Source organism: Corvus kubaryi, unplaced genomic scaffold (assembly GCF_017639235.1).
Source record: "Corvus kubaryi isolate FWS band 111438036 unplaced genomic scaffold, C.kubaryi_AGA036_p1.0 70, whole genome shotgun sequence".
Lineage (NCBI taxonomy): Eukaryota > Metazoa > Chordata > Aves > Passeriformes > Corvidae > Corvus > Corvus kubaryi.
The window spans coordinates 1,582,034-1,594,145 of record NW_024582058.1 but is presented as its reverse complement, the minus strand read 5'-3'; the positions used below and the strand labels follow the sequence as shown (position 1 = coordinate 1,594,145).

The window sequence follows — 12,112 nt, the reverse complement described above, 5'->3', positions numbered from 1 at the left end:
CTGATCCCATATGCCTGGCTTTCTGCTCTGTAATTGCTGTAAGGTTAGGAAATACCTTCTGGTGTTTGTAAGTATCTCTCTGGGTAGTGAACTTCATTGTTTTGTCTCTAGTAATTTGAAATTACTAAGCTCCATCTTTGCCCTCATGCCTTCCTATTTACGCTGAGTCACTTTGAAGTTTCTGGGAGTAACAGCAGAATAACAGCTGTATAAGACAGTCATGTTACTTTTTCTTTCTACTGTTTCTTACTCTTGCTTGAAATGTACAGATGTAAAGCCATTGGGAAAAGAGTTTGCTATGCAGTTGTTTTTGTCTCCCATGTACTGTTTGATGTAAGTACCGTAGTTATTTGGTATTGGGTAGTAGCTGTTATGGTTTATATTGCAGTTTATGAACCTTGAAGTTCAGAATTGTGTTTTCTACTATTTTTCTCCCCTTCATGAGATTGCATTTTCATGGTTTGCTCCTGGGATTTGTTCTGAGTCTGTGTGCATTAATCTAGGCTTCTGTGCTATAAAGAGTTATATATGGCTTTTCTTTTGGCAAACACTGTGGTGTGACCACTACCTGCTGAAAAATTGCACAAAGTAGACAGTCTCTGAATAGTTGAAATTAAACATTCATTGATGCTGGAGTGCATGTTGCTTGTAGTGTGTGCAGGGCTAAAATTTCTGATATATCAGATAAGGTACTTCTTAATATAAATACCTTAACAAAAACTTACGAAACTGAGATAAAATGTGTACTTTCTGAGTTCGTGTTTCTTCTTGTTTGGAACTCTTGCCGCTGTTGAATGTTCGTCCCCGACATTATAAATGAATAAGTCTTCTGTATCCTCCCAACCTCCTAAGTTGCACTCAAAAGTATCATTTTAGCATCAGAGTAAAGTGTTAGTCTGAAAATTATATAGTATGTGTATTGTTTTCCTCGTTACATAACAGTATTTCACAGTATTTTTCTAATGTGTTTGTCATTCACATCTGTATTTTCATAATATTAGTGTCACAGTCAGCATTGCAGGACTTGTTTAGTTGATGCTGAAAGAATTGCTGCAAGATGAATATGTTGGAGTTTAGCTTGCATTCAGCTGAAAAGATTATGCAAGTCTGGAAGGTGAAGATCCCATCTTTTCATATCGTTTTGGTGTTTGCCTGTAGTTGAAGAGAGGCTGCAAGTTTTCAGCCAGCAATTAGATGACAGTTGATTAAGAAATGAAAAGCCATTTCCTGGTGCTTGTGAAAAGTGTGGTGAAGACCCAATCTTCAAACAAACCTCAAGCAGCAGAACAAGCAGCATTTAATACTGTTTACAGGGAGTGAACTTTATAGAGTTTCTGAATTGTTAAATCCTGAATCTCTGGCAAGTTCAAGAGTACATGGTTTTCTAAGTTATTTTGAGGGTGTTTTATATTTCCTAAACCTTCTGGACGATCTTGGAGATTTTACTCTTAGTCCTTATTGACTGTATTACTACCAGGTGTATATTTTATTTGAAACTTCAGTAGAAATCAATAATCAGTCTAAACGAGGATTCTGCAGGCACACTACTGTGAGCTAAAGCTTTTTTGGCTTGGTTGCTACTTGCAGTTTGTTTTGTAGCCACTTTCTTGTGGCTTTGTTACATTGTGCGGGGCAGTGACCTTCGTTTTAGCACCTTCTAGACTTAAAAGTTTCACAACTATTTTTAATTGAAGTCTTGTCTTTATAGCTCAGTAATATATGAATTCCCTGAGTAGCCATTTTTGACTTACGGTTTAGAAACTTGAGCCCATAAGATATGAAATGGGTTGTTACAGAAAAGAAATCACACATTTAAAGTGAAGGATATCATTGCCAGTAAGTGAGGAGATTTATGAAGTAATCTAAATTTGTGACAATAGTATATTCATTACAGGGAACCTCTGCTTTCATAATTTCAATTTCCTTTTTTCTTCTCTCCTGGGAACTGCATGCAATCACCCAGATTCCTCCAGTGTCTAATGGATTCTGAAGTGATTTGGGGGAAAAGTAGTAATTGTGACAGTCATCCTGGTGGGTTTGCACAGAACCTGACAGTTTTATTTTTTGGGACCCAGCCCTCTGGTGACAGTGATCTATAGGAGACAGAATTGCTCACCAGTCGCTTCAAGTTGTGACTATCCAGTGGCAAGCTCTGAGTGGGATTCAGCTGGACCATACCCTTCCCTTGGCTGAAATGGAATCCTGTAGTATCCCATCTTCCGCTTCTGCTCCAGAAGGTTACAGGCCTCTGTAGATCCTGTTACTTGTTTATGTTATTAGTTATGTAGATACTTAGATTCTTCCCCATGTCGCTGTCTCACACATCCTAGGACATGTAAAATCATCTACATTTAGGGTCCTGTCCCAGATGCTCTTCAAATGCTGGGGAGGAAACACCTGTTTAGAACCAAACTGTCTACAAGCAATCAGATGTTGCATTAGCAATTATGTCTATTCTCCCATCAGTTTTTTGCTGTAAGAACACCCTGTCCTAATTTGCTTAAGATTTCACTGTCATCTTGTAGGTCTGTCAGATATTGAGCAAACATGGTTGTCACTTGGTTCACAGTTTTCAACACCTCTCTCTTCATATACATATCTGTAGGGAAGTATTAGGATCAGTCAGCTTGTATTGTTTTTTCATAGGTTGTATGCAACAACTTGATAAAATCTGATCCAGAAACACACATAAAGTTTCATCCACTTCTGGATCAGATTTGATTCCTAGCAGGGAACTTATATTTAAAGACTTTATTGTTCTCCCAGTAGTTTTATTTCAAAGATATACCTGTCTGCACCTCCTGCTGCTATAAGGACAATGGCCATAATAGCAGAAGAACATTTAATTAGTGCTTGTTGTCTCTGCAGAACAGACTTGCTTGTCAACATGAGTTCTTGTGTCTCTGGTTCCTTGATACAACTCCACTCACACGGGCTTACTCACACCTTGTGCCAGCATATGTGGTTACCTCTTTGCTGGGGACTTGATCAGGGCCAGCACGCAGGGTTGGTACTGTGGCACCGTGTCTGTGCTGCTCAATTCTTCACTCTCCCCTCAATGCAAATCTGGCTCATGCCGATTAGCATGCCAATTAGCCAATTCCAAGGGCTGCAGGACCTAAATGCAATGAAAAATTATCTCCTAATTTTAATGGTAGTGTGAACAAATATTTAAGTATTATTAATGCTGTTGCATAGTTATCCTTTTTTTTCTTTGCTAATGCAAATATATTTTGTAACTATTCCTTGTAAAGGTGTTGCCAGAAGTGTTTAATAGACTTCAAGATGAGTTTACATTATTACTAGAGTAAGCTATTTTGATTAACATTGTGTGTCCCTTATATTCAGTATTTTATACTGATGTCCATTCTCATAGCACTCTGAGATTTGTTGTAAGAGTTGATTTCTCCATTTGAAAACCTGAAGGCATTTTGGAAGGGGTTCTTCATTAGGGGAGAGTTTTGAAATACTATGGCTAATTATAGGGAATGGGAATCTAAGAGTATTGTACATAAATCTGATTGTGCTGCATTGCCATCACTCCTGTTGACTTCCTTGGCATCAAAATCTTGCTGCAAGGAATTCTCTTGCTGCAGTATCTTACTGGAAACCAGTGAAGCAGAGGATCAACACACAAAAGTTGCCTGCCCTGATTGTGCTTGTGGTTTCCAAAAAGTTGATGAAATCTTAGATTTGTAAAACTCCTTGGTAAAACATCCATTCTCCTTGAATTTCGCCTATAGCCTTTCTGTGTTGCGTGCCTTTATGTTGCACCAGTAGGTTTCCTGCGTTTGTGCCTAGAAGGTAAACTTACTGTGTGGCAGGCCACTGAGAAACTATTTTGATTTGGAATGCCAACAGAATTTTTAAAACAGCCAGTAAATTGTGGATTAACACATCAGAAAGGGGTATTTACTCAAGATTTTTAAAGGAAGACAAAGTTGCTGAATAATTCTGGGCTGCTGCTTATGTTGGCCTTTTTGCCAGAGAAATTAGGGGTTACAAATAAACAATTTTTGAAAAGGTGACGAGGGAAATGCAGGGAGTTGAGTCCCCCAGGGACCACTCTTTGGACCTGCACTCTCTCGTATTTTCACCAATGGTGTGGAAAAAGGGACGAGGAGAAATAGGTGACAGTATGTATTGACAATACAGAATTCTTCAGGTTGCTGCAAAATTTGGTCTGAACAAGAAACTCTGCAGAAGTTTCTCATTGGTAGTGTGTATAATGTTGACAAAAGAGCAGAAAAAATTTCAGGTCACTAAATAAAAACCAAATAATTAATTGGAAGGGAAAATGGTCCCAAGAATGCGCAAATAGCAGTGTGCTCTAAATTTGGTATTTTTGCAACTGAGGAAGGATATGTGTAATCATAAGAGATGAAACTCTGAACTGTGGCAAGAAGGCAAATAGAATGTTAACAGTCTTTAAAAAGCAACAGAAAAGAAGACAAAGCATCATTTGCAGGTATATAAATCCATACTGTGCTCTCAAGTGCGGTATGCAATCCTAATTCATATCCTCTGTATCTCAGAAAGATTTTATTGAACTTTGCAGAGTGAATAGAAAGTCGAAAATTAAAATACAGAGTTTTTACATTTATTTTTGGGGGGTTTAAGTCCATGTTAGCACAAGGAGACTGGACTAGAGTTATATAGATTCAGATTCTTATAGGCTGGAAAGAGACAAGTGGAGAGGCAGAATTTATTTAGGTATAGAAAATTATGAGTTGTGTAACTGGCTGAGTAGGAAAGCTGAACAGACAAGAACAGTCAAAGTAGACTGTCGTGACACTGTCAGGTAATTTTATTATAGAAAAGGAAACAGATTTTTAAAAATGAAATGAATTATCAAAAGTCACAATTCATTTTCCCAACATATTTAGGTTCAAAAACGGTGAACACATGCACAGTTATCCCTGATGACTATTGTAGGTGATAACACACTATTAGAGTCATAAAATCTCAAAGCCACCAATTGCTGAAGTTGGGAGAATGTATATTTTTTTAGACTCTTTGGCCAATCAATTGCTGCAGTTGAAGGTATGGAGGAGAAAATGCACTGTCTTCTGCAGGTGTTATTACAGGTAATAAGACACTTGTGGGTGCACAGTTCAGCAGAGCACCAACTGGGTAATGGTGTAAGTAATGATCTCTGAGTCGTTTCAGCCATTTGTAGGAAATCTGCTGTGTTTGATTTCAATGCCAGTCAGAGTTGAATTAAATCACCCTTCACTGGATAGCTGCTGTTCTAAATGCACAGTCTCCAAATCCACCTCTTTCTTCTGAGATAAAACTTTATGTAACACAGAAAAAGCTGACAGTAATGTAGTGCAAAATGACTATTAAGCATTCATTCACTGACCAATTCAGCCAGTTTAGACTGGCTGAAATTGAACAGCCTCATGATGTTCAGTCAGTCACTCATGTACCCCATGCTTGGATCAGAAGTGCTGCACAAAAACATCCCCGCCACCACTCTCCCACTCTCCAGAAGCAGCAAATCCACTTGTTTTGGTTATTCTTTCTTGAGACTCTCTCTTTACTATTTTGTGGGACTCTGGGGATGGATTAAATGCGCTTCGTTTTCCTCACTTTATTTTTTAGGCAAGATGTCACTGTGTTTTTTGAATTTGTTCTCCCAGCCTTGGACTAAGTGTATGAAGAATCTTGGTTTTTTTCCTTCATAGCCTGGAGAATGTGGGTCAGATCTGACTCTACATTCTTCATACTTCGTTAGTGTCTATGCTCTTTACTCCCAGCTGTTTGTGTTAAGGACAGTGACAGCAGTTACCTGATAAATACATGTGTCATACTGACTGCATCAAATGGCACCTGCTGAAATGAGAGTTCCACAACAGCAGAGTTTTATTGTGGAAGAAGAGTGTTGCAATGCAAAAGTCTGATAGGAGCTTTCCCGTTCCTTTACCAATAAGGTTTATAGCAATTAAGTGTTTCTTAATAAAATCGATGAAGAGAAACATTGTAACTCTCTCCTCTGGCTCAGGTGCACTGTCACATCATCACAGCCTGACGCCAATTGATTCAAGAGCATCAAGCTACAATGCCACTTGAATTTCCCATAGATGACCATAAATGTGCTCTTAGCCCATGGCAAATGTAAGGTAATAGGACTGAGCTTAATCCTGTCTGAAATATTTACTTTGTCTCATCACTGTGTGCACACAGCTGTTGTGACTCATGTGAAATTTGACTTGACCACGTATTTAACTCGTCCTCATAAAATGTTTTTCATGGCAAATAGGTTGCCCTAAAAGAGCAATTAGCTTGAGGTAGGAGTGCATGTGTGGCATTGCTTCAAAGGTGTCCCCTCTCATGGTGAGAGCCAGCCCTGCATTCTTTCTCCCTTGCAGGGCAATAAGTGTTTCCAAAGTCTAAATGTGTTTCTGTTCAGACTAACCAATATTTTTTTCTTTTTTGGGTTTCCTTCACAGCCTTTCTATTTTCTCTTGTGGCCAACAATGCTTTTCTTTTTTTTTTGATTTCTTTTTCTCCCAAAAACCCCTTGGGAATCCAGGATTGGACAGCAAGTTACAACAGAAATCTAAATCCTTTGAGGATAAAAACATTTTGATGCAGTATGAAGATCAATAATAATCTGTCCTTACAAGTATAGTGAATTGGCAACTGTTCTTAATATGAATATGGTATTTCAGCTAGCTTCATTACATAACTAGGTAATCTACTCTGTTTAATTCATCCTTCCCACAGGCAGAACTGTATTAATGGTATTTCTTCATATGCTAGTAGTTTTGCTTTATAATATGTCAAAGTATATGTCTTGGGTATTTTGTTGGTTGGTTTTGGGGTTTTTTAAACAGGGCACTTTTTTTTCTGGACTGTGGTTTGTTAGTTTTGAATTAGAAAATTGGCTGTTACTAGACAGTAACTGTAAAGGCCATGATGTTTTGCAGAAATAAGGGAGTTACCACTCTTCCAAAGAATAATCTGATGAGCCTAGTGAATATTGCAACTGAAAAACTTAACTTCTTTAATTTGAAAATTGAAATCTTAATATGTTTTATTGAAAAAATATTTTGTCCACACACAGCTGTAAATTTCTAGAATTTGCTCACAATGGAATCACTAATTCTAACAAGCAAGGCTGTCTGTGTGTCTTCTGGGTTTTTTTTTTCCTTTTCTTTTGCTCTTCTCTATTTTGTTTTTAAGTACCCTTAGAATTATGGGAGAGGTCACTGAAAATGTAATTAAAAGCATTTGTGAAATCAGAAGAGAAATAGAAGGCCTGGATCATAACTGTTTTGGATACTTCGTCAGGTCTGGAGAACATTGTGGTATAAAGCTGCCCTGGTTTAGGCAGGATTTGTTTTATAAAGGTTAGTTGCTGCAATGGGTTACACAAGACTTCCAGAAGCAGTCAGGCACAGTGTAGGTGAGTTTTTAATGCTGCCCTTCCCTTTTTATAGCTCTGTCTTGCGAGACAGAGTATTGTGGTTTCCATTTAATCACCTTTGAAATAATTGTTCAATTGCACAATAATATATTGCCAACCTTTCATAAGTTTCACATGTTTCAAAATAGACAAGGGAGTGGTGTTGAAGACACCTGCAACTGAGGATATGAGAGGAGAGAAAATGGGAGATACTTGTAGTGGTCAGTAGCAGCTTCAGTGTTAAAGGTCCTCTTCTTCAGCTGATACAGTGTGAGGTCTAAAAGTCTCTCCTAATTAGAGAAAAAGATTTGCCCCAAGGTCTAAAGGTCTAAGTTTTGATGAGATGAAACATATTAATCAAAAGTTTCTGTTCTATTTTTTCAGAAGAATGGAGTATCAAACGGAACTCTCTACAAAAAAACATTTATTGAGCACTTTGAACAGGCACCAATGTATGTTGCAGTTTTTACTTTCGTGGGGTTTGCAGTGGGAACAATATTTGGCTACCTGCGAGATTTTATGAGAGCCTGGGGACTAGAAAAACGTAACATTGCTGCGGAGAGAGAACAACAAAAAGTATGTATGAAAAGGACGTTATGTATCCACAGCTGAGTTTTCCCCTGCTTGCAAGTGATTTACAGTGACTTGTGGAAGTAACAAGGCAGACAACTTTCATTTTTGCAGAACGTTGCACAAGGGGTGAGAGGAGTGAACACACCCTGCAGTGGAGTTGTATGCATGTGTATGATTATGTACCCACATTTATGTAAAGTCCTGATTTTTACCCAGGCACATGTTCACTTTGTTGTAACAGTGCCATAATACTCTCAGCAAAACAGAATCTCAGTATTTGAGGTCAATCCACAGAAAAAGAAAACTCAGAAATGCCTTATTGTTAAATATATCATCTTTCCAAATCTCCTAAACCCTGATTTTCCTTTGTCCCATCTGGCTGTCTTATGTTGTCTTTCACAGCGAGGCAGTACTAACTTTGTTATAATTGCTGGCTTGTTTGCTGAACTGCTGGTCACAGAGCACTAAGGAGTCATGTCCCAGAACAAAGCGGATGTAGTCTGAATTCTTGTAACTCCCGAAATTTTTCATCCCACATAGTTCTAAGTGAAACTTGCACCTTTGCAAGATCAACAGCCTTCCAATTTTGTTTAGAATTTTTCGTTGCTCCTCCTCCTCTGTGCAGTTTGAGTCATCATTTATGGTAACACCTGGCATAACGAAGGAAAAACATGGAGAGTGTTACTGTTTCCCTTGCAAATAAAATTCCTGAAATTGTTTCCTGTTTTCAATTTTCAAAGATGTGTGCATAACTTAATGAATATCATTTTCAATTCACTTCATGATTTATCAATTTGTTGATTCCAGTTGTGCCACTTAAATTTTTTTGTCCTCACTATGGATTGCATGTTTATTTAATTCTCCCATGTATGTTAACTGCATGCCATGTTATTTTATCAGTTTATTGTATGCAGTGCCCAACATGGATATATTGCTGTTTCATATAAAGCTTTGTTTAAATTTAATTTCCAAGTAAAATCCTTAGATAGACACTAATTCTCAACCAAAAAAAATTGTCTTAACTGGATGTTTGCACCTCCAGGTCAGGCCAGTAATGCCCAAATCCCATATGTTGGACTAGATTTAGTCTAATGTATCCAGCATTTCATGAAATGTAGTGAGTTGTTTATCCTACTTTTGCAATCTGCTCCACATGTAGAAAAATAATCAATTTGAAACAATTGGTTTCTTTAAATGAAAGAATTTTGATTTTTTTACCATTTCCAACATTCAGGATATGTAGGGGGAATTAGACCAACTTGTGGCTGCTATAGCTCTGTTTACTGATGAATCAGTTTTTCCCTGTTAATAGGAATGAGTTGGGTACAGAAGCAGATATTTTCCCAGCAACATAACCCTGTGCATGTTTTCAAACCAGGACTTTGTGCCACTTTATCAAGATTTTGAGAACTTTTACACCAGAAACCTCTATTTGAGAATACGGGATAACTGGAATCGTCCAATTTGCAGTGTCCCTGGGCCACAGTTTGACCTCATGGAGCGCGTTACAGATGACTACAACTGGACATTTAGGTGAGTCATCTTACACTCTGCTGCTCTCAGCTTCATAAGCATACTCCTGATACCTCTGCAAAGCACAGAAAGTTCTGTCTAGAATCCATCGGCATGCTTCTTTCTGCAGTCAGCACCATGCCGACAATCTGATCCTTTTCATCTGAGTATTTGTTTGGAAATGCAGTATGGATTTCCAACTCTATTGCAAACAGGTTTACAGTCCAAAAATTTGGCTTGCAAGATTTTGTTCGGCTGTGTCAGCACAAGACTGCTCACACTCCATTTATAACAGACCTTGACTCAAAATATTACAACAAAATTTGTTTTATCCCTTGGTTAGGTTTTAAATCATAATACTTTGCATTGCATGAATGTGGCTTCTTGCCTTCATAGTGAGTCTTTGGCAGTGGGTTTTAAGCAGATTACAGCTTGAAGGTTTTGGTGTATTGCAGCTGAATTAAGCAGCTATGGAAATTCACAGCATAGACAATGGGTAGGTTGGCTGTATTTGAGCTTACTGAGAACGCATCATAGTGTTTCCCGTATTTTCATCAAGTTTAAGCTCTCTGTCTGTGTGAGAACACCGATGACTTAATGGAAGCAGTTGACAATTTGCTTGAAAAATTAATGCCTGGAAGTTGTTCCTTAAATAAAGTTGTAGGTTTGTTTGTTTATTTAAAACCATAAAAGCAGCCATTCACCATTCAATTTACCAGTATATTGCCATCTACAGTGTGGCTTCTAGAAAGCACTCTGACCAAGAAGCAGTACTTAGTTAGGAAAAGAGAAAGGCTAGAAAAACTTTGGGGCTGTTAGAGTATGAGGATTGTAAATTCCCAAGTAGGAATTTGACACCAGAACAAAATTTGGTGGGAAAATTTGGGGTTTTTTTCTTTTCATTTGGGATTGGAGGGAAAATTGCGCTGTTGTTCAAAATTTGCTTTAATTGTAGGTTTACAGGAAGGACTATCAAGAATGTAATCAATATGGGTTCTTATAACTACCTCGGCTTTGCAGAAACAGATGTTAATGCTTTGAAAACTGTGACCATAGAGTTAGAAAAATACGGGACAGGAGTCTGCAGTACCAGGCAAGAAATGGGTGAGTAAACAGCAAGATGGCCACCAAAGTTTCTGTAAAACTATTCTCATTTTCTCACAGATATCTTGAAAGAATTGGATTCTTAGAGAACTTTAATCACATCAGCAATACTCGTTTCACAATTAAAAGGAATGCTGTGTTTTATTTGTTCTCACATGAGGGTTTTTTTTAAAGGAAAAATAGTACTGATTTTTGGAAAAGCAAAAGCACATGTGTCGTATACTGGCCTGGGATTTTTAATGACGGAAGTAACAGGCTTATATTTTAAGAGAAGTAAAAAACGCACTGAGATTTCAAGTATTGTTCAAGGGCAAATTCAACTGCATCACAGATTTATATCAGTTACCACACACAGAGGTTTCAGATTAGTAAAATGATCACACACAGAGGTTTCAGATTAGTAAAATGATCTTTTACATAATGTTTCTAATCCCGTGTTCTAAGAATGTATTGCAATGTTTTATGAGATACTACTGGCAAAAACCAGTAGTTTCCACACAAATGCAAACAAAATATTTCTAGTTTGCCTTTAGCAAATAAATTCAGGAAGGCTCCATCTGACATTCTTGGTTTATATGTCCTTTATGATTTGTCTGCTTTGTTGGTTTGTAGGCTGCATGCAGTGTTACCTTCAACTTTCTGTTTTTACACAAAGCCTTGCATTCCTTATGGTACCATCATCTTACACTTCAGAAAAAATAAAACCGTTTCAAGCCATAGAAACGCAAGAGGAGATTTCTCTTCAGGCTTTACCTTTCTTGGGAGTTATCCAAAAAAAAAAAAAAAGAAAGAAGATGTAGGCTTCCCAGAATGCAGAAGTCTTTATAGACTTCTTGTTTCTAATCCAGCAACCTGAAAAAATTACGTTTTGTATCTTCAAAGTAACCTCTGTTCTTCCATAAATTTTACAGAAAAAATGCTGTATTTAATTTAAGTTTTTATATAAAGTCTCCATTTCAGACAAAAAAGTAATGCAAACCTTGTCACCTGCTTCTTATCTTGTCATTGTGGTTTGATTTGCCAATAGTAATTATGTCAGCGGCACCACCCAGAGAGGGTTTACAGATTGACCCTACTTTTCCTTTTGTAGGTGACCCATCTGGTGACTGCAATATATTATTTAACCTGCATTGCATGCTTGAAAGTGGTCACCATTGCTAGTCCTTTAAGGTACTGAAGGAAGCTTTCTCTCTTTTTTTCTTGGGTTCTATTTTGTCTAAGAACATTTCAAGTTGTTTTCAGTACATCTAAGGTTATGGCTGGTGTTCCTTATTCTGTAGCTTTTGCTGAGATTTTTTAATGGAAGACTTGTGTGGCTTAATTTATAAGAAAAAAACAAACCAACCCAACTTATTAAAAGATTGATTCTGTGTTCAAATATTAAAAATCTTATTAGGTAACTTCATTTAGTGTATCTGAGAGCCAGTGTGTAGAGATTTATAGGATTTTCTCTTCATCTGAGCTCCTGTGCTGCTGTTGTCCTCATTGATTGAGCAGGGTTTTAGATTC

At 37.5% G+C, this 12,112-nt stretch overlaps 1 protein-coding gene across 6 annotated transcripts in view; it reads left to right on the top strand.

The window, feature by feature from the left end:
- Positions 1-12,112, top strand: part of SPTLC3 (serine palmitoyltransferase long chain base subunit 3) — an 86,770-nt gene that overhangs the window by 29,396 nt on the left and 45,262 nt on the right. For 4 of the 6 annotated variants that reach the window (XM_042049323.1, XM_042049324.1, XM_042049322.1 and 1 more), the window contains 3 exons: positions 7,799-7,990; positions 9,366-9,520; positions 10,455-10,603. In XM_042049323.1, coding sequence (XP_041905257.1) covers positions 7,799-7,990; positions 9,366-9,520; positions 10,455-10,603 — 496 coding nt within the window. Of the gene's footprint in view, positions 1-6,042; positions 6,126-7,798; positions 7,991-9,365; positions 9,521-10,454; positions 10,604-12,112 lie in introns of those variants that run through there. The other 2 variants (XM_042049327.1, XM_042049325.1) reach the window with 2 other exon arrangements.